This window comes from Gigantopelta aegis, chromosome 6 (assembly GCF_016097555.1).
Source record: "Gigantopelta aegis isolate Gae_Host chromosome 6, Gae_host_genome, whole genome shotgun sequence".
NCBI lineage: Eukaryota > Metazoa > Mollusca > Gastropoda > Neomphalida > Peltospiridae > Gigantopelta > Gigantopelta aegis.
In genome coordinates, this window is record NC_054704.1 from 54,169,849 (window position 1) to 54,193,237 (window position 23,389).

General features: G+C 38.2%; 1 protein-coding gene across 2 annotated transcripts in view; it reads right to left on the reverse strand.

The window, feature by feature from the left end:
* The window catches only part of LOC121376479 (DCN1-like protein 4), a 68,140-nt gene that overhangs the window by 41,851 nt on the left and 2,900 nt on the right, over positions 1 to 23,389 (reverse strand). Inside the window, exons 2-4 of one of the 2 annotated variants that reach the window (XM_041504357.1) lie at positions 17,266 to 17,360; positions 11,429 to 11,532; positions 9,464 to 9,615 (exon numbers count right to left, since the gene is read on the reverse strand). In XM_041504357.1, coding sequence (XP_041360291.1) covers positions 9,464 to 9,615; positions 11,429 to 11,485 — 209 coding nt within the window. In that variant the 5' untranslated portion in view covers positions 11,486 to 11,532; positions 17,266 to 17,360. The remainder of the gene's footprint in view (positions 1 to 9,463; positions 9,616 to 11,428; positions 11,533 to 17,265; positions 17,361 to 23,389) is intronic. The other variant, XM_041504359.1, reaches the window with a different exon arrangement.

Below are 23,389 nucleotides of genomic sequence, written 5' to 3' on the forward strand. Positions count from 1 at the left end.
TCATTTCAGTAATGCCCAGGCAAGCATTAACTGTTTGGTTCTCGGCCACATTCATTTCAGTAATGCCCAGGCAAGCATTAACTGTTTGGTTCTCGGCCACATTCATTTCAGTAATGCCCAGGCAAGCATTAACTGTTTGGTTCTCGGCCACATTCATTTCAGTAATACCCAGGCAAGCATTAACTGTTTGGTTCTCGGCCACATTCATTTGCAGTGCCCAGGCAAGCATTAACTGTTTGGTTCTCGGCCACATTCATTTCAGTAATGCCCAGGCAAGCATTAACTATTTGGTTCTCGGCCACATTCATTTCAGTAATGCCCAGGCAAGCATTAACTGTTTGGTTCTCGGCCACATTCATTTCAGTAATGCCCAGGCAAGCATTAACTGTTTGGTTCTCGGCCACATTCATTTCAGTAATGCCCAGGCAAGCATTAACTGTTTGGTTCTCGGCCACATTCATTTCAGTAATGCCCAGGCAAGCATTAACTGTTTGGTTCTCGGCCACATTCATTTGTAATGCCCAGGCAAGCATTAACTGTTTGGTTCTCGGCCACATTCATTTCAGTAATGCCCAGGCAAGCATTAACTGTTTGGTTCTCGGCCACATTCATTTCAGTAATGCCCAGGCAAGCATTAACTGTTTGGTTCTCGGCCACATTCATTTCAGTAATGCCCAGGCAAGCATTAACTGTTTGGTTCTCGGCCACATTCATTTCAGTAATGCCCAGGCAAGCATTAACTGTTTGGTTCTCGGCCACATTCATTTCATTTGCAGCCCAGGCAAGCATTAACTGTTTGGTTCTCGGCCACATTCATTTCAGTAATGCCCAGGCAAGCATTAACTGTTTGGTTCTCGGCCACATTCATTTCAGTAATGCCCAGGCAAGCATTAACTGTTTGGTTCTCGGCCACATTCATTTCAGTAATGCCCAGGCAAGCATTAACTGTTTGGTTCTCGGCCACATTCATTTCAGTAATACCCAGGCAAGCATTAACTGTTTGGTTCTCGGCCACATTCATTTCAGCAATGCCCAGGCAAGCATTAACTGTTTGGTTCTCGGCCACATTCATTTCAGTAATGCCCAGGCAAGCATTAACTGTTTGGTTCTCGGCCACATTCATTTCAGCCCAGGCAAGCATGTTTGGTTCCGGCCACATTCATTTCAGTAATGCCCAGGCAAGCATTAACTGTTTGGTTCTCGGCCACATTCATTTCAGTAATGCAGGCAAGCATTAACTCTCGTATTTCAGTATGCCCAGGCAAGCATTAACTGTTTGGTTCTCGGCCACATTCATTTGCAGTTTAACTGTTTGGTTCTCGGCCACATTCATTTCAGTAATGCCCAGGCAAGCATTAACTGTTTGGTTCTCGGCCACATTCATTTCAGTAATGCCCAGGCAAGCATTAACTGTTTGGTTCTCGGCCACATTCATTTCAGTAATGCCCAGGCAAGCATTAACTGTTTGGTTCTCGGCCACATTCATTTCAGTAATGCCCAGGCAAGCATTAACTGTTTGGTTCTCGGCCACATTCATTTCAGTAATGCCCAGGCAAGCATTAACTGTTTGGTTCTCGGCCACATTCATTTCAGTAATGCCCAGGCAAGCATTAACTGTTTGGTTCTCGGCCACATTCATTTCAGTAATGCCCAGGCAAGCATTAACTGTTTGGTTCTCGGCCACATTCATTTCAGTAATGCCCAGGCAAGCATTAACTGTTTGGTTCTCGGCCACATTCATTTCAGTAATGCCCAGGCAAGCATTAACTGTTTGGTTCTCGGCCACATTCATTTCAGTAATGCCCAGGCAAGCATTAACTGTTTGGTTCTCGGCCACATTCATTTCAGTAATGCCCAGGCAAGCATTAACTGTTTGGTTCTCGGCCACATTCATTTCAGTAATGCCCAGGCAAGCATTAACTGTTTGGTTCTCGGCCACATTCATTTCAGTAATGCCCAGGCAAGCATTAACTGTTTGGTTCTCGGCCACATTCATTTCAGTAATGCCCAGGCAAGCATTAACTGTTTGGTTCTCGGCCACATTCATTTCAGTAATGCCCAGGCAAGCATTAACTGTTTGGTTCTCGGCCACATTCATTTCAGTAATGCCCAGGCAAGCATTAACTGTTTGGTTCTCGGCCACATTCATTTCAGTAATGCCCAGGCAAGCATTAACTGTTTGGTTCTCGGCCACATTCATTTCAGTAATGCCCAGGCAAGCATTAACTGTTTGGTTCTCGGCCACATTCATTTCAGTAATGCCCAGGCAAGCATTAACTGTTTGGTTCTCGGCCACATTCATTTGCAATGCCCAGGCAAGCATTAACTGTTTGGTTCTCGGCCACATTCATTTCAGTAATGCCCAGGCAAGCATTAACTGTTTGGTTCTCGGCCACATTCATTTCAGTAATGCCCAGGCAAGCATTAACTGTTTGGTTCTCGGCCACATTCATTTGCAGTGCCCAGGCAAGCATTAACTGTTTGGTTCTCGGCCACATTCATTTCAGTAATGCCCAGGCAAGCATTAACTGTTTGGTTCTCGGCCACATTCATTTGCAGTAATGCCCAGGCAAGCATTAACTGTTTGGTTCTCGGCCACATTCATTTCAGTAATGCCCAGGCAAGCATTAACTGTTTGGTTCTCGGCCACATTCATTTGCAGTAATGCCCAGGCAAGCATTAACTGTTTGGTTCTCGGCCACATTCATTTGCAATGCCCAGGCAAGCATTAACTGTTTGGTTCTCGGCCACATTCATTTCAGTAATGCCCAGGCAAGCATTAACTGTTTGGTTCTCGGCCACATTCATTTCAGTAATGCCCAGGCAAGCATTAACTGTTTGGTTCTCGGCCACATTCATTTGCAATGCCCAGGCAAGCATTAACTGTTTGGTTCTCGGCCACATTCATTTGCAGTGCCCAGGCAAGCATTAACTGTTTGGTTCTCGGCCACATTCATTTCAGTAATGCCCAGGCAAGCATTAACTGTTTGGTTCTCGGCCACATTCATTTCAGTAATGCCCAGGCAAGCATTAACTGTTTGGTTCTCGGCCACATTCATTTGCAGTGCCCAGGCAAGCATTAACTGTTTGGTTCTCGGCCACATTCATTTCAGTAATGCCCAGGCAAGCATTAACTGTTTGGTTCTCGGCCACATTCATTTCAGTAATGCCCAGGCAAGCATTAACTGTTTGGTTCTCGGCCACATTCATTTCAGTAATGCCCAGGCAAGCATTAACTGTTTGGTTCTCGGCCACATTCATTTCAGTGCCCAGGCAAGCATTAACTGTTTGGTTCTCGGCCACATTCATTTCAGTAATGCCCAGGCAAGCATTAACTGTTTGGTTCTCGGCCACATTCATTTCAGTAATGCCCAGGCAAGCATTAACTGTTTGGTTCTCGGCCACATTCATTTCAGTAATGCCCAGGCAAGCATTAACTGTTTGGTTCTCGGCCACATTCATTTCAGTAATGCCCAGGCAAGCATTAACTGTTTGGTTCTCGGCCACATTCATTTCAGTAATGCCCAGGCAAGCATTAACTGTTTGGTTCTCGGCCACATTCATTTCAGTAATGCCCAGGCAAGCATTAACTGTTTGGTTCTCGGCCACATTCATTTGCAGTGCCCAGGCAAGCATTAACTGTTTGGTTCTCGGCCACATTCATTTCAGTAATGCCCAGGCAAGCATTAACTGTTTGGTTCTCGGCCACATTCATTTCAGTAATGCCCAGGCAAGCATTAACTGTTTGGTTCTCGGCCACATTCATTTCAGTAATGCCCAGGCAAGCATTAACTGTTTGGTTCTCGGCCACATTCATTTCAGTAATGCCCAGGCAAGCATTAACTGTTTGGTTCTCGGCCACATTCATTTCAGTAATGCCCAGGCAAGCATTAACTGTTTGGTTCTCGGCCACATTCATTTCAGTAATGCCCAGGCAAGCATTAACTGTTTGGTTCTCGGCCACATTCATTTCAGTAATGCCCAGGCAAGCATTAACTGTTTGGTTCTCGGCCACATTCATTTCAGTAATGCCCAGGCAAGCATTAACTGTTTGGTTCTCGGCCACATTCATTTGCAGTGCCCAGGCAAGCATTAACTGTTTGGTTCTCGGCCACATTCATTTCAGTAATGCCCAGGCAAGCATTAACTGTTTGGTTCTCGGCCACATTCATTTCAGTAATGCCCAGGCAAGCATTAACTGTTTGGTTCTCGGCCACATTCATTTCAGTAGGCAAGCATGCCCAGGCAAGCATTAACTGTTTGGTTCTCGGCCACATTCATTTGCAGTGCCCAGGCAAGCATTAACTGTTTGGTTCTCGGCCACATTCATTTCAGTAATGCCCAGGCAAGCATTAACTGTTTGGTTCTCGGCCACATTCATTTGCAGTGCCCAGGCAAGCATTAACTGTTTGGTTCTCGGCCACATTCATTTGCAGTGCCCAGGCAAGCATTAACTGTTTGGTTCTCGGCCACATTCATTTCAGTAATGCCCAGGCAAGCATTAACTGTTTGGTTCTCGGCCACATTCATTTGCAATGCCCAGGCAAGCATTAACTGTTTGGTTCTCGGCCACATTCATTTGCAGTGCCCAGGCAAGCATTAACTGTTTGGTTCTCGGCCACATTCATTTCAGTAATGCCCAGGCAAGCATTAACTGTTTGGTTCTCGGCCACATTCATTTCAGTAATGCCCAGGCAAGCATTAACTGTTTGGTTCTCGGCCACATTCATTTCAGTAATGCCCAGGCAAGCATTAACTGTTTGGTTCTCGGCCACATTCATTTCAGTAATGCCCAGGCAAGCATTAACTGTTTGGTTCTCGGCCACATTCATTTGCAGTGCCCAGGCAAGCATTAACTGTTTGGTTCTCGGCCACATTCATTTCAGTAATGCCCAGGCAAGCATTAACTGTTTGGTTCTCGGCCACATTCATTTCAGTAATGCCCAGGCAAGCATTAACTGTTTGGTTCTCGGCCACATTCATTTCAGTAATGCCCAGGCAAGCATTAACTGTTTGGTTCTCGGCCACATTCATTTCAGCAATGCCCAGGCAAGCATTAACTGTTTGGTTCTCGGCCACATTCATTTCAGTAATGCCCAGGCAAGCATTAACTGTTTGGTTCTCGGCCACATTCATTTCAGTAATGCCCAGGCAAGCATTAACTGTTTGGTTCTCGGCCACATTCATTTCAGTAATGCCCAGGCAAGCATTAACTGTTTGGTTCTCGGCCACATTCATTTCAGTAATGCCCAGGCAAGCATTAACTGTTTGGTTCTCGGCCACATTCATTTCAGTAATGCCCAGGCAAGCATTAACTGTTTGGTTCTCGGCCACATTCATTTCAGTAATGCCCAGGCAAGCATTAACTGTTTGGTTCTCGGCCACATTCATTTCAGTAATGCCCAGGCAAGCATTAACTGTTTGGTTCTCGGCCACATTTGCAGTTTAACTGTTTGGTTCTCGGCCACATTCATTTCAGCCCCAGGCAAGCATTAACTGTTTGGTTCTCGGCCACATTCATTTCAGTAATGCCCAGGCAAGCATTAACTGTTTGGTTCTCGGCCACATTCATTTGCAGTGCCCAGGCAAGCATTAACTGTTTGGTTCTCGGCCACATTCATTTCAGTAATGCCCAGGCAAGCATTAACTGTTTGGTTCTCGGCCACATTCATTTGCAGTGCCCAGGCAAGCATTAACTGTTTGGTTCTCGGCCACATTCATTTAATGCCCAGGCAAGCATTAACTGTTTGGTTCTCGGCCAGTAATGCAGGCAAGCATTAACTGTTTGGTTTAACTGTTTGGTTCTCGGCCACATTCATTTCAGTAATGCCCAGGCAAGCATTAACTGTTTGGTTCTCGGCCACATTCATTTCAGTAATGCCCAGGCAAGCATTAACTGTTTGGTTCTCGGCCACATTCATTTCAGTAATGCCCAGGCAAGCATTAACTGTTTGGTTCTCGGCCACATTCATTTCAGTAATGCCCAGGCAAGCATTAACTGTTTGGTTCTCGGCCACATTCATTTGCAGTGCCCAGGCAAGCATTAACTGTTTGGTTCTCGGCCACATTCATTAATCAGTCAGTTAACTGCCCAGGCAAGCATTAACTGTTTGGTTCTCGGCCACATTCATTTCAGTAATGCCCAGGCAAGCATTAACTGTTTGGTTCTCGGCCACATTCATTTCAGTAATGCCCAGGCAAGCATTAACTGTTTGGTTCTCGGCCACATTCATTTCGGTAATGCCAAGCATTAACTGTTTGGTTCTCGGCCACATTTTTCAGTAATGCCCAGGCAAGCATTAACTGTTTGGTTCTCGGCCACATTCATTTCAGCAATGCCCAGGCAAGCATTAACTGTTTGGTTCTCGGCCACATTCATTTCAGTAATGCCCAGGCAAGCATTAACTGTTTGGTTCTCGGCCACATTCATTTCAGTAATGCCCAGGCAAGCATTAACTGTTTGGTTCTCGGCCACATTCATTTGCAGTGCCCAGGCAAGCATTAACTGTTTGGTTCTCGGCCACATTCATTTCAGTAATGCCCAGGCAAGCATTAACTGTTTGGTTCTCGGCCACATTCATTTCAGTAATGCCCAGGCAAGCATTAACTGTTTGGTTCTCGGCCACATTCATTTCAGTAATGCCCAGGCAAGCATTAACTGTTTGGTTCTCGGCCACATTCATTTCAGTAATGCCCAGGCAAGCATTAACTGTTTGGTTCTCGGCCACATTCATTTCAGTAATGCCCAGGCAAGCATTAACTGTTTGGTTCTCGGCCACATTCATTTCAGTAATGCCCAGGCAAGCATTAACTGTTTGGTTCTCGGCCACATTCATTTGCAGTAGGCAAGCATTAACTGCCCAGGCAAGCATTAACTGTTTGGTTCTCGGCCACATTCATTTCAGTAATGCCCAGGCAAGCATTAACTGTTTGGTTCTCGGCCACATTCATTTGCAGTGCCCAGGCAAGCATTAACTGTTTGGTTCTCGGCCACATTCATTTCAGTAATGCCCAGGCAAGCATTAACTGTTTGGTTCTCGGCCACATTCATTTCAGTAATGCCCAGGCAAGCATTAACTGTTTGGTTCTCGGCCACATTCATTTCAGTAATGCCCAGGCAAGCATTAACTGTTTGGTTCTCGGCCACATTCATTTGCAGTGCCCAGGCAAGCATTAACTGTTTGGTTCTCGGCCACATTCATTTCAGTAATGCCCAGGCAAGCATTAACTGTTTGGTTCTCGGCCACATTCATTTGCAGTGCCCAGGCAAGCATTAACTGTTTGGTTCTCGGCCACATTCATTTCAGTAATGCCCAGGCAAGCATTAACTGTTTGGTTCTCGGCCACATTCATTTGCAGTAATGCCCAGGCAAGCATTAACTGTTTGGTTCTCGGCCACATTCATTTGCAGTGCCCAGGCAAGCATTAACTGTTTGGTTCTCGGCCACATTCATTTGCAGTTTAACTGCCCAGGCAAGCATTAACTGTTTGGTTCTCGGCCACATTCATTTCAGTAATGCCCAGGCAAGCATTAACTGTTTGGTTCTCGGCCACATTCATTTGCAGTGCCCAGGCAAGCATTAACTGTTTGGTTCTCGGCCACATTCATTTCAGTAATGCCCAGGCAAGCATTAACTGTTTGGTTCTCGGCCACATTCATTTGCAGTCCCAGGCAAGCATTAACTGTTTGGTTCTCGGCCACATTCATTTGCAGTGCCCAGGCAAGCATTAACTGTTTGGTTCTCGGCCACATTCATTTCAGTAATGCCCAGGCAAGCATTAACTGTTTGGTTCTCGGCCACATTCATTTGCAGTGCCCAGGCAAGCATTAACTGTTTGGTTCTCGGCCACATTCATTTCAGTAATGCCCAGGCAAGCATTAACTGTTTGGTTCTTGGCCACATTCATTTCAGTAATGCCCAGGCAAGCATTAACTGTTTGGGTCTCGGCCATATTCATTTGCAGTGCCCAGGCAAGCATTAACTGTTTGGTTCTCGGCCACATTCATTTCAGTAATGCCCAGGCAAGCATTAACTGTTTGGTTCTCGGCCACATTCATTTCAGTAATGCCCAGGCAAGCATTAACTGTTTGGTTCTCGGCCACATTCATTTGCAGTGCCCAGGCAAGCATTAACTGTTTGGTTCTCGGCCACATTCATTTCAGTAATGCCCAGGCAAGCATTAACTGTTTGGTTCTCGGCCACATTCATTTGCAGTGCCCAGGCAAGCATTAACTGTTTGGTTCTCGGCCACATTCATTTCAGTAATGCCCAGGCAAGCATTAACTGTTTGGTTCTCGGCCACATTCATTTCAGTAATGCCCAGGCAAGCATTAACTGTTTGGTTCTCGGCCACATTCATTTCAGTAATGCCAGGAAATACTAATTATTACTTTCATTATATCATTAACACAATACATTAATAATCAGTTACTTAATATTATCACGTTTTTCATGAAAATATGCAATAGTTTTGCTTAAATTTTATTACCAGTAGTAGTAGTATTTAAAGGTGCAGACCCTAGTCTTAACCCGTAAAAAATGGACACTAAGTTTCGTTAATTTACAAACCTATAACTCATTTCAATTTGGATAAAGTTACAATAGAGTGAAAGAAGAATCTGTGATGCTAAAACAGGAAATATCCTTTAAAATAGACTAGAACTCGAATCAATAAACCGCTACTTCTCAGATGCACTTGCATTTAAAAAAATACATGTATGAAAAATGCAATTTTTGGTACTAAGGATGACCAGACACACTTCAGTTCTACGGAAATGGATAATCTAAATAATAAAATATAAGTAATGTTTGATTTCAGTGATCATAAACGGCTCTAATAGTGAAAAATATGCTTAGTGTTTAAAAACTAGGGTCTGTCCCTTTAATAGCAAACAATTACAATTTGAACCAAGTGTATAATTCGGAATCTTGCAGAAATATTTCAAAATAATTAAATTTCCGTTACATTCATTACAATATAACATCATCCCATTGGCAATGAGAGTTTGTTCATAGCTCGATGTATGTAAAAATTAAGTCGTCAGTGAACGTCATACCTGATGACATTATTTTATATTGGTAATTTGTCTTATTGAGCATTATTGTTTTAACCAAAAAAATAATTCAAAATAAAATATGAACTTTTAATCTTATTAAATAGTAAGTTATGTTTCAAATTTAATTACAAGTATTGTCTGTTATTTCTTTTACATTCATCTGGGTATGAACAAAAACAAATCATCCACAAATTTATGTGAGAATGGCTTCGACGATTTGGAATCCTATACAACTGTTTTGATAGTAATGAAGATATGAATAAATGTCATCCAGATTTGGGCACTTTTGTTTAATTCAGGCAAAAAAAAACCTGCAACACCCCCCCCCCCATCTCACAAAAATGGCAGCCTGAGTGAGAAGAAAATGCAACTTAAAAATGTAAAGGATTATAAAACTGAACTTACCATGTGCTGATTCTTGGTCTTTTCCCAAAGGTTTCATCAACTGGGGGTGATCGTCTTTTTTTCCTCGTCGGCATCACATAAAAGCTATTTCTACCAGGAGATAATGCAGGTGGGGGAAAACCAGGATGGTTAAAATCACCTTCACCCAAGGTCTGTGAAACAAAAAAATAATTTGTTGTAAACTTAGCAATGTTTCTCTTTTTTTTAAATTACCACACCCTCACATAATAATGGTTTCAACAAAACAAAACAATTTGCAAAAGAATTTTTTTTTTTAATTATTACATTATTTAGTATAATTTACATAATAATGATTTCCTGTAATATGTGGAAGGACATTTTGGGAACATTTTGCTCAATATCATGTCACAATTCGCTTCACAAATGTTTGAGATTTTTTTACACAATTCTAAAATGTAATTGCTAAGGTCGACAACAATTCACAATTTTGTTTATAAACCGTATATAACAATAGTAAACTTTACCCCCTTCCTGAGGTTCTGACATAAATGACATTCACAAATTAAATAAACTAATCTACTGATCTTTAAATATTTGAAGACCACTTAGTTGTAGCATTTGTGGAAGTGAACATGATTTTTAAAAAACTGGCTTAATTTTGCCATTTTGGGCCCCACCCATCAGGCCTGGGATGGGGGAGTAGGGGGGTCAAAATAAAAAATTCATTAATTTGTTTCTTCATATGCCAAGGAAGCTTGCAACAAAATTTGGTTCAAATTGGTCAAATAGTTTGAGAATATATACCTGTATATATATGTGTGTGTGTGTGTGTGTGTGTATATATATAATATATATATATGAAGAGTTTAGGCACAAAACGCGATGTATCCATTTTTTTTTCATTTTCAGTAAAAGTGATTTTTTTAATTGGCGTATATCGCATTTTAATAAAAAAAACCAGGATTTACCCAATACAATTTCATATGGATCAATCGCGTTTTGCGGCAAATCAGCGGGCCTATGATTAACCCTTACTGACATACAATAATGACTAACTAAAAAAAAAAAAAAGGTTTATATCGCGTTTTGCGCCTGAACTCTTCACACATATACACATATATATGTATTGTTTTTTTGCTTAATTAACCAAATTAACAAATGTGTTTATCCATATCCCAAGGAAGCTTCACACAAAAAATCTGATTGGAATTTACTGGTTATATATAATAAGTGGTTTTGGAGAAGAATTAACAGTGTAAGTGCATGTAACTGGATATATACATGTATAAAGGAAAAACTTAACCCCTTCCATCTACAGACATTTATATGAAGACTATTTGCTTATAGTCAATTTGGAATTAAAGAAGTTTTACATTTTTTAAAATTGGCTTAATCTTCCTCTTTTGGGCTCCACCCCAAGGCACTGGAAAGTGTGTGTGTGTGTGGGGGGGGGGGGGGGTCAGAATGACCACATTTATAGGAAGCTGAAAACAAAATTTGCTTCAATTAGGTCAAGTAGTTCAGGAAACAAAGTTGAAGAAATTACTGTTTAAATGCATTCTCTTTACAAGTTACTATAGTAAACTTCACCCCTACCTTGGAGACAAATGGGAGACCCAACATTAATGACATTTAAAAATTAGATAAACCATCTGTTCACTTTTACTTATATGAAGACTATTCGATTATAACATACAGCATTTCTGAAAAATTAGAAGTTATGGTTTTTTAATTGGCTTAATTTCCCCCATTTTGGGCCCCACCTTCCTGCCACTGGGGGATCAGTAGGACTAAATTCACAAATCCATTTCTCCATGTGCCTAAAAACCGTACCACAAAATGTGGTTGGAATTAGTCAAGTAGTTTTGGAGAAAAAGTTGAAGAAATTACAGTTTAAATGCAATTACTGTATACGCAAATATTTTTGCGGCTAAAATAATTCACGATCGGCCTTTCATTTTACATTTTCGCGACTGTGTCCCCCGATAATAAACTCAAAATTACCCATATTTCATTTGCCAAACTCTTTTCAGTGACGATTTCACACACATACTTGGACATGTTACCATGCTGTCAGCGAGACGTCAATGTTGTATGTACTTGTATGTCTGATAAGACATGTTATCGATGGAACATACAAAAAATTGAAAAACGCAAATATCACAAGAAATAACTTTTTATTACTGATGGTACCCACAAACTTCCATTCAAGGTTACAAAGAAAACAAACAAAACTGAGATTACGTAACAACAGACTTACACCCAACTGTGTGTCACTTCGACCAAATCCATGTGACCATGCAGATTTACAGAACCACGTGACCTTGTGGATAATTTGGTGTTAAAGACAAAGTGCATACGAAACTTGGTATAAATTTAACAGGTACCTCTAACTGCTTGTCTTTTGTATCCATAAAAATTATACCAAATCGGAAATAACTTCGCGCGTAATTAAATTTGCGGTGCTGTTAACATGTTCGCGATTTTCGCGGTATATTTTATTCGCAAACATTTTTGAGTATATGGTAAAGTACATGTAGACTAGAAGATTTTTTAAAATTGGTATAATGTTCCTTTTTAGTATTCCATCATCTTCATAAATCAAGGCTAATATTCGTTCCTCGTATTCAGCCTTGATACATGTAGTCAAGATTACTGATATCCACTACTAGCGCCTTCTATTGGAAGAAAATTTGTTACACTGATTATGTCCCTTACACGATGACATCGCTGACCAATCACAGCATCGGTAACATGTGACAATCTTGAAAGCAATATCAAAAATTAACCACCGGACACTGACGCTGCCATCTTTGTTTACAATAACAAGGGAATCTATAAGGAGCGTTGCGATTCATTGCAATCAGATCTCATCGCATCCAATGACATTTAAGCATTTTGTGGCACGATTTCTTGACGACATGTATCAAGGCTGAATACGAGGAACGAATATTAGCCTTGATTTATGAAGATGGGTATTCCATCTACCATGAAAGCTTACCACAAAATTTGGTTGGAATTGGTTAAGCAGTTTTGGAAAAGAAGTAAAAATCATGAAAAGTTAAAGCATGATGGATGATGCATGTAAACAGATCACAATAGATCACTTGAGCCTTTGGCTCAGTTGACTTAAAATTTGTCTATTCACCTTCATCCCTGTCAAAATAGTTCTGAGCTTCATATTGAGCAGACAATAAAGTTTATCAGTCAGTATATTTTTATCTTTTATAAATGTAGACAATATATTAAGTTCAAGTTTAAAAAGATGAAAGAAAAAATATATATAATATTACCACTAGATATAATATTGTGTATGAAGCCAAAATGAGGGTGCACGAATTGTCTGTCGTCAACCTCAGTTCTAAATTGATATGTTCTATGTATGTCTATGGTTTGATCAGTATGAGATACAACTGAAATTTTGAAGTATCTCCATATGTGTATGGGATCTGTAAGTTCTATAATGTATTTCTTAGATAATAAATTTAAAATTTTGAAAAGCAAATTACTTATTTAGAGAATAACTAACGAGCTACAAGGAATTATGAATCGGTCCCAAGTGAATAAATGTTGTAAACCCAACCCTTTGGCAAGGATTTTACAACATTAAGGCTTAAAGCTGATTGGTACTAGGTTCAAATTCCACACATTGGAAATGGGATTTTTAATCGCTGTTCATACTCTAAAGCTAGTGAGTGTTTTGCAAACCTTAATGGTTAGGTGTAGGTTTTTCAAAGGCTGCACAGTATGTACTGTCCTATCTGTGGGAGAGTGCAAATAAAAGATCCCTTGCTGTTTAGAAATAAGCAACAGGTTTCCTCTCATACTAACTAACTTCTGTCCTGGGCAGCTGGACTGTCTGTCCAAGACAGATGTGCTTGAACCATAATTGGATAGAAGCATGTAAATAAGTTATAACAAACACATTTTTAAATGAAAACTGAAAAAGAAGGGTTCTATATTTATCTGTCCAACAATAACATTTTAAAACATGTTATGAATATGCTCTTTCCTAGTGTATCTAAGAAATGGTAGACTTATGGAAACTTATTTAGCGGAAACCAGCGAAGTTCCCAGTGACCACTTACAAAAAAGAATGAAATGAATCAAGATTTTACTGACATATTTAGTCATTTGATTTAGCAGTAAACTTCATCAGTATTATCAGAAAGTCAGTTTGTCGCTGGAGTAAATCGGAAAACATTGCATATTTTCGTGAAGACAATTTTCTGACAATCGGAACTCTTCGCCCAATATCTCACGAAAGTTACCGAATTTGCCTTTCAGTTTAATGGAAAGTAACGCCATCAATCAATTGTTAGAAGAAAACGATTCTGTGGCTCGTAAACAAAATTAATATAGAATAAATTGATTTATAATGACACCAAATTAGTGCTTGTGATAGTTTTGGAATGTTTTCATGGAAATCGTTATATTAAAAAACTATTTTCAACATACAAAAAACTATTTAGGGTCGGCAGGTTCAAATTAGGGTCGGTTGGGTAACCGAAAACTAACAATATTTTATGATGCACCTTATTACCAATTATTAATTTTAAAAGATTTTTAATGTAAAAAATTCCTCTGCAGTCTACAACAAAGCCATTAGCCATTATGTCATATAATTTTACACACAGTGCATGACGTAATGTAAGTGACATCATGACATAACAGCTTTCTGTTTGTAGCCAAATGTTTACAGTACACAATAATACAATTATAGTTGCATTAGAAAATAGTACATTTTCTATGCTACTACCGTATACGCAAATATGTTCGCGAATAAAATATACCGCAAAAATCGCGAACACATTGATAGCACCGCGAATTTAATTATGCATAAACTTATTTCCGATTTGGTATAATATTATTTGGTATATTATTATTTACCTAGTCAGAGGTCTGCAAGGTCACGTGATTCTGTAAACCTGCCTGGTCACGTGGATTTGATCGAAGTGACACACAGTTGGGTGCATGTATGTTGTTACGTAATCTCAGTTTTGTTTGTTTTCTTTGTAACCTTGAATGGAAGTTTGTAGGTACCACCAATAATGAAAAGTTATTTCTTATGATATTTGCATTTTTTAATGTTCTGTATCGTGTGCGTGTTCCATCGATAACATGACAATAGTCTTATCAGACATACATACAACATTGACGTCTCGCCAACAGGATGGTGAACATGTCCAAGTATGTGCGTAAAATCGTCATTGAAAAGAATTTGGCAAATGAAATATGGGTAATTTTGATTTTATTATCGCAGGACACAGTCGCGAACATAATTCCTCGCGAAAATGTAAAATGAAAGCCCTATCGCGAATTATTTTATCTGCGAAAATATTTGCATATACGGTATGCTATTTATGAAAATATACCATTTCATGTTTATGAAACAAATGAGTTAAAACTGTTCTAAAAATCTATGTACATCATATAACATACATTGCGACTCATGAATGAACACATGAATGAAAGTGAAGTTCCGGCTGTGGCAAGCAACCAACCAAATGCCGTGATTTGTAGAAGCAATCTATACACTGTGCAGAGATCGAAAAAATATTACCCCATATATTTGAACCCATATGGGTAATAACCTGGCTGATATATACATTGATATGTATATAGTTATATACATGATACATGTATGTCTATAATGTAGACTGGGCGGATCCAGATTTATTCTGGAAGGGACATGTCCCTTATGTCCCCAAGATGCAATTTTCTGAATTATAAATTGCAGTAAAACAATCTTTTTTAAATTTAATGCATTTTAAAATGTTTAAAGGGTCTTAAAGTTGCAATTTTGCCTTCCTACTCTGTAATCTCTTTTACTAATTCAAAATACAAACATCACTACAGTTTTAATAAATTTGTATGTTTTGACTGTCTCAGTGTACACAAATGTAAGTGGACAAGTTAACTGCCTAGGCAACTCAAGTATTAATTGCTGCCATTTTTAGACTCAAAATTTCACTAATGGTATTATTAGTTGCTTTTGTTTTTTTGACCGGCCTCAGTGGCGTCGTGGTTAGGCCATCGGTCTACAGGCTGGTAGGTACTGGGTTCGGATCCCAGTCAAGGCATGGGATTTTAAATCCAGATACCGACTCCAAACTCTGAGTGCTCCGCAAGGCTCAATGGGTAGGTGCAAACCACTTGCACCGACCAGTGATCCATAACTAGTTCAACAAAGGCCATGGTTTGTGCTATCCTGCCTGTGGGAAGCGCAAATAAAAGATCCCTTGCTGCCTGTCATAAAAAAGTAGCCTATGTGGCGACAGTGGGTTTCCTCTAAAAGACAGTGTCAGAATGACCATATGTTTGACGTCCAATAGCCGATGATAAGATAAAAAAAATCAATGTGCTCTAGTGGTGTCGTTAAATAAAACAAACTTTTTTATTTGTATTTTAGTGTGTAGATTTACATATTATATATTAATGATTAATGGTACTTCACAACAGTTTTGTGAAAAGATGCAGAAGTCAGGTTTAGAAATACCAGACCTGCCAATTCCTAGTCAGAAGTGAGAGTAGCATACAAGACAAACTGAGAATAGCATATAAACAGAAAAACAGACATGACCAAATAACGTTAACAAAAAGACATATTATTCATCCTTGTACGGTAATTATTACAATGATCTCCGCTATCAGACCACCTTTTCTGCATAATGGTGTGCAGCAAACTTTGATTGGGTCATGCTATTTTTAGCACAAAATAATGCATCTTGAAAGTAAAGTAGAAAACTGGCCGCCTTGTTCAGTAACAGTGATTTATGCAAGCATTCATGAGTAGTTTGGTTGATTCCTGATGAGAGGGTTTTTTTTAAAAACAAAGTATGAAAAACATTTAACAAGCATTTTCTTCTGCTGAACTAGCTTGTCTCCCCCAAAACCAATCTCTCTTGCTATCACTCTCAACTGTTCAAAAACATATTTTGCATATCATACCATGTCATGTACTTGATTTTTTTTACATCGAGCATAGCAATTTTGGCGTAAGATCGTAGCAAATTACGCTCAAAACGTAGCAATTGGTATGTCTGAAATGCATTCTTCAACATTTCTGCATGCAATCCGTGTACATTGAATCTCTTAATAAGTCTTAATAGATTTTCTGAAGAAATGTTCATCAGAGAAAAAGTTTGGGTGTGCCTTAAAGAATGATTAAATATAGAAGACTCCACCCTACTTTAGTGGGGTCAATGATCTGGAGACATACTGCCAAATTATAAATAAGTTTTTGAAGATTTCATAGATTCTCGTAAGTTCATTCTAGGATGTTTTACATTTTCATCTTTTCTTTCATTTTATTTATAATTATGAGGTGAATGAATGAGTGAATGAATGTATGTATGTTTAACAGCACCCCAGCACAAAAATACATCGGTTATTGGGTGTCAAATAATTGCCCACCCACTCCCAAGTATCACCTGTCCTGATGGGCCAGCTAATACATTATTTAAACAGTGGGTTTTTTAGTTTTTAATGTAAGGCGAATCAATTTTAACACTCTAGAAAATGAGAAAAAACCCTGTTTTTGTCACACCCAATTATTACGTAAATGTTCTTTTATCCATAGACTTTAATACCAGAGAGCAGTTTTCTTTCTGTCAAAATTTATAAAACCAAAACATTGTGATGTGTCCAGGAGTGCCAGTACTTGTATTGTAAACAATTTAACTGGTTTCCATCTATTATAATAATTAGAACTGGTGAGCGATTCACCTACTGAACACACCACTGGAAACTTGTAACCATACAATATATCCTAATTATTTTCATGAGTAAATCCTGAAATAGGAATATATTAGTTAGGCTCTAGCTGCATGAATGCCTACCAATGTGTCAAACTTTGCATACAGAGCTCTGCTCGAGCGGTCTCCGTTATCCAGGATGAAAACACTTGACAGCTGTCGTCATTAGATCATCGGTCCTGAAAACAGACAAAGGCAGGTGCAATTTTAAAATAACCATATAGATGTCATATGATTTAATATTTGTCCTCTGTTCAAAATGTTGTACAATCAATACATGTGCAATGCATTTCAACTATTAAACATTATATAATAATTTTATTTTATTTTATTTTGCTAAACATGCATGTGACAAGATTATTTAAAGCAATGAATGAATGAATGTTTAACAAAACGCTAGCACATATAACATATCAGCTACTGGGTGTTAAAGAAAATGCACAATTATTTTCTTATTCCAAAAGACAAAAAAAAGTTTGTTTTGTTTAATGACATCACTAGAACACATTGATTTATTAATCATTGGCTATTGGATGTCAATAATTTTGTAATTTTGACAGTCTTTGAAAAGAAACCCGCTACATTTTTTCATTAGTAGCAAAGGATCTTTTATATGCACCATCCAACAGACAGGATAGCACATACCATGAACTTTGATATTCCAGTCATGGTGTACTGGCTGGAACAAGAAATAACTCAATGGGCCCACCGACGGGGATTGACACTAGAACGACGGCACATCAAGCTAGTGCTTTACCACTGGGTTATGTCTCACCCCTCCAAAAGACAAATGTATATACTTACATGTATATATATATATATATATACAATGTATATATATAATATCATTATTATTAGTGTACTCCAAGCATGTCCGACATGCCGAGTACGTTTCCCACCAGGTAGGTAGTTTGTAGCCCGCCTGTCAGCACTTTACATGGGCAACTGTGAGCCTTAAAACCAAAGGCCTGATTAAAGTTTAAACTTTTCTCAGTCTCACATACAAATGTACATTGCTACCAATTTGTGTCCAAGATGTGGGTATATTTCAATTAGTTAACATCAGACACAAAAATTCAAATTGCCACTTCAAAACTAGATTTTGCCTTCAATAGTTTGGTACATATAAAAAAAAAATGAAGAAAGCACTTTAAAGTTTAAAATATATATAAGTGTGACATTCCTTAAAATTATATCAATTGATGAAATGTATCAAATTTTACTTCCATCTGACACCCAAATATAATTTCCATCCAACACCAAAACTAAAGTGCTTATAACAGACAAAGGGTTAATCAGAGAAGTTAGTCAATCTAAATTTTAAACATGTTTCTTAATTATGAAAAATATTGATTAGTTAAAGTTCCCTCATATACTTTTGATGGAATGTTGCATTGATTCTGTTAAGTTGGCATCTTTGATTTCTCTCAATGTCCAATACCAAAACTATTTAAAACTTCACTAGGTAAAAATGGGTTAAAGGATGGGACAATTAAGGCATTTGGTCTGGTATGCACATTCAACGATATATAATGCACATCATTGCTTAATATCAACAAGTATAATCGTATAGTTAATTAATAAAACGGTTAAATGTGACGGCTATTATATATAACGGGCGCAGCCATTTTGTACCATCCCAGTGAATACGCCCTCTAGCGAGCTGGTGATTACGTAATACCTAACATGTCACGTCAGGAATTAGTCTTCGAACTGAAGAAACAAAACATACCTGAGTTTTGCAGATGCATCACAATGTTCTGTAATTATATCCATCCTAGTAAGCCAGCACCAATTATATATATTATTTTTCAATACAAAATAAACCACCATTGTCAAAGTGTTGAAATAACTGTATTATGTTTCGTACATAAATTAATCCACGTACTGAAACAATAATCGGAGTGTTTTCTTGGTTAATTGGTCTTTTCTTTCCGTGGCCTTTCTGTGGTTCCTGATTGGCAGGTGTATATTCAGACGGTACCCAGACACTGTATCTAGACACACTAAAAAGACGTGCCTCTTTTATGAAGATCACAGGGTATGTGATAACAGCACGGATACACCTCAAATCGTAATGGACATTACCAACCGCCCTGCTTTATTACTGTAAGTAATTCTGTAAAACCCTTGATTAAAGGGACACACCCTAGTTACGTTTATTTGTTAACCATTACGGCGTTGTTTTTCGCTATTAAACCCCATTTTTCACAAATAAAATTGCACTTTACTTACATTTTATTATTTAGAATACACATTTCCATTCACTTGAAGTGCTTTTTGGTAATCCTGATGTTTGTAAAACCACGAAATGCATTTTTTCACAAGACGTGTTGTCGAGAAAAAAACGTTAAGCAAGCGAGGTCCAATCTATTTTTAGAGGGGATATTTCAATTTCTATGTCACAGACGTTGGTATATCACATGACCGTTATCATTTTGGTTTGGTTTGTTTTCTCGTGCACGGTTCGCGCAATCAACATCCGATTTGTTGTTGTTCATTTGTGAGATTTTTCTTCACAGTTCGTGAACATTTTCAGTAACAATAAAGTTCAGACAAGTAAGTATCTCAATACAAAACGTTACAAACCCTTAAAACCAATAATTTTGCTAAGTCTTACGATATCTGGAGAGGGGATACAACCAGGACAGAACAGTTGGAACATGTCCAGGAGAGGTGAAACGAACGCACCCAAAGTCTGTGAAATTTGTTGTGACGTAGGCATTGTTGTGCTAGAGCGACATCTACCGGTGACATCAGAATACTAACTTTCAAAATTATTTCAAGCAATTGATATAAAACCTGCTTTTTCACTCCATTTGATAAAAACGTGATCTAAGTGTGTTACAGGTTTGTAGATTAACCAAATTATAATTTATTTTCGCTGGATGGAACTAGGGTGTGCGGCTTTAAGTAGACTTTCCCATCTAAAATCACAAAACTGACCAATTACGTCGTCCACAAGATAGAAACAAAAGTATCACTTGGGTATCGTGAGTGGTAGCTTTTGCTCGAACATGCCCTACCAATAGGCCTAATAGTATGCATTTTTTCTTTGGATTTTTAAAAAAGAAAAATACTATAACTCTTATTTCTTTCTATTGATGTAACCTGAAATATATTTAGTTACATAGTTTATTATACTATCAAGTCATTTATGTTGTTTTACAAGTCAGGTTGATGAAAGCGAAGCGCCTTATCGTAAATTAGAGTGTTTGTTTACACTTTGCACAGAGAAGATGGACGGAGCCGACGTCACTTCGCCCCAAGCTATACCACCGGTCGTCACAAAAACGAAACAAAATGGCTGCCCCCAGTTAGCAGGAATAATCATGTTTTTTTATTAACTCTAAAATTACGCGTTTTTCATTTGTTAAAGTGTCAGTATGTGTTGGTGGTCCGGGTATGCATCTTTACAACACAAAAGGCTCTTGTTTGAGTTGATCCTACCTTTAATTAAGGAATTTGTTATGCATGGTATTAATGCAGCAGCCTCTTACAACTCTTATTACTTTACTTCCTAATGTGAATGACTTAAAATTAATACGAAGGCAGTATTCAAATTCCATCAGACATCAAAACAAGTATTTTGAAATACCAGTTTTCTCGATGGGTGAAAATTAAAGGAGGGCAGCCGCACGGCACCACACCCTTAAAAAAATATATATATGAAAAGCAAAGCAAAAAAAAGGTGTGGGGGGGGGGGAGCTTGGTTACCATATATCGTGTGTTGGTCAACATTGTGGAAAGACATACTCCTTATTTAGCCTCTCAGTATTTGGTACAAAAAAGTTGATACGAAATACAAGCCGACTCATCTTTTAATTGAACTGAAAATGATGTCGATCTGACATTCACAGGCAGTTCCAGTTTTGCTGAACCGATCAAAGTTTTAATATTATTACTTTAATCAAGATTTCAAGATATATGAAAAACAATAAAGCTGTTTGTAAAGTGATTCCCTAATGTGGGATAAAAAAAAAATTATTTCCATCTTCATCAAATGAATCGATCGCTTTGATATCACCAGCTGATAACAAGTAGTTTCGTTTTGGTAAAGGCGGTGTATATATTATTTGGCACCCCAAGATAAATATTTTATGATAAACACTACCACTTCCGTTGTTTTTATAAGCAGTGATATGCCCCCCAATGAAAAGTTTATAATATTTTATAAAGAATTGCTGAATAAACAGAATGACAGAAAAGACACAAAGTAAAAATCATCAGTTCCAACTAATTATATCTGCAATTGAGGACAAAATCCGAGACGATAGTTAGTGGAAACAAAAGACATAATGACCGTTCTGATCATGTGACAAATTTGGTGCCCAATAAGTGCATGGTTTTTCAGTCGTAGAATGCCGAATCCATGAAAAATAAAATGTTTCATTGCTCAAATAAAATATACCTTTTATTGTGTATACCAAACAATGAAACATACAAATGGATACAGGTATGGGACAAAATAGAGGCTGTTAAAATATTGTTAAATTATGTTACGGTAACTATCATAAGTTTTTCGTCAGTTGTTTTTTCATACACACAACTCGACTGATCGTTGTTGGTTTTTTATGTGTGGAAAAAAGTGTGCATTTGGAAATAGCGGAGATCGGTGCTGTAAAATATAGTAGGGTGCAGAAAAATAAAGACGTGTGCAGAAAAATAAAGGAGGGTGGCAGAACGTGAAAGGAAAGAAATTTTTTATTTAACGACGCACTCAACACATTTTATTTACGGTTATATGGCGTCAGACATATGGTTACGGACCACACAGATATTGAGAGAGGAAAGCCGATGTCGCCACTTCATGGGCTACTCTTCTCGATTAGCAGCAAGGGATCTTTTATATGCACCATCCCACAGACAGGGTAGTACATACCACGGCCTTTGTTACACCAGTTGTGGAGCACTGGCTGGAACGATAAATAGCCCAATGGGTCCATCGACGGGGATCGATCCTGGACCGACCACGCATCAAGCGAATGCTTTACCACTGGGCTACATCCCGCCCCCAACGTGAAAGGAAGGTGGCCTAAATGGAGCAACAAGAACACTGAATATGCCCATATTTGCACAAACTTTTTTCGGAAAAATTTAATAACACTGGTAAAGGCATGTTAAAAAATTCAACATTTATTTGGCAGCCGCATTAACCAGAACCTGTAAACAAACCCCAGTATCATCGTAAATAAAGAAATAAAAATAAAGTAGTTTAGATTGGATGAAAATAGAAAGCTCTGTCACATGACATCACACGAGTGGCTGTTTAAAGCCACAATAATTAAATGGGAGCTAACATAGATGGGGGTCTTACACGATAAACATGAAATAAATCACTGAACAATGATTTGTGGTAACCTTCAATTTCCAAAAACATTGCCTTTCAAGATATTAAACTACTATCTATTGTTCTAAGAATAATAGCAGGGTTCATACACTTCAAATCTTTTAATTTTCCAAGATATTAAGCACTATTCTGGTTAATTTTCCAGGACGTTTCTAAAAGCTTTTCCCAGGACTCTGAATACATAGCAAAAATACAATTTCTAAAGTTAGAAAAATAAATCATTAAAGTGATTCCTCTAAGATATATTTAAATAAACAGATAAACCAACACTGAAACACAATGACAATAATCAAAGAAGCCAAGTGCTACAGCTAACATGATAATAACTACAAAATGTGTTCATATTTCCATACACTTAAACACGTATTCGTATTACGTGCTCAAACAGGACCATACCCAGAAAGCAGTTTGTTTCGCGACACCCCAGTACATTGTTTATTCAGTGGTTGTCATGTCTGAAACATAAGCTACACCTAATTTAGATATATCACTTGGATGCTACATTGTAAAAATACATAAATACAAAATATTGTACTTGTTGCCCAATGGCAGTCAACCTCATTATAATTACTGTTGCATGAAGGATATAGTTTAGAACCAGACGTCAAACACGATTATTTATAAATATATTTTCCAAATAATAATAATTATTAATAAAGGAAGAAATAAAACAAAACAAAATTTCTTTTAAATAATAAAATTCCCGGACTTTCCAAGAGGTTAATACAGTTTTAAATACTTTCAAAGGAGAAAACAATTATTAAAGGAAACATGACACGAGACCATATTATAGCTCATTTTAAAAGGAAAATGATATAAAAATAATATACAAATAACTTTATAACAATAAAATACGTG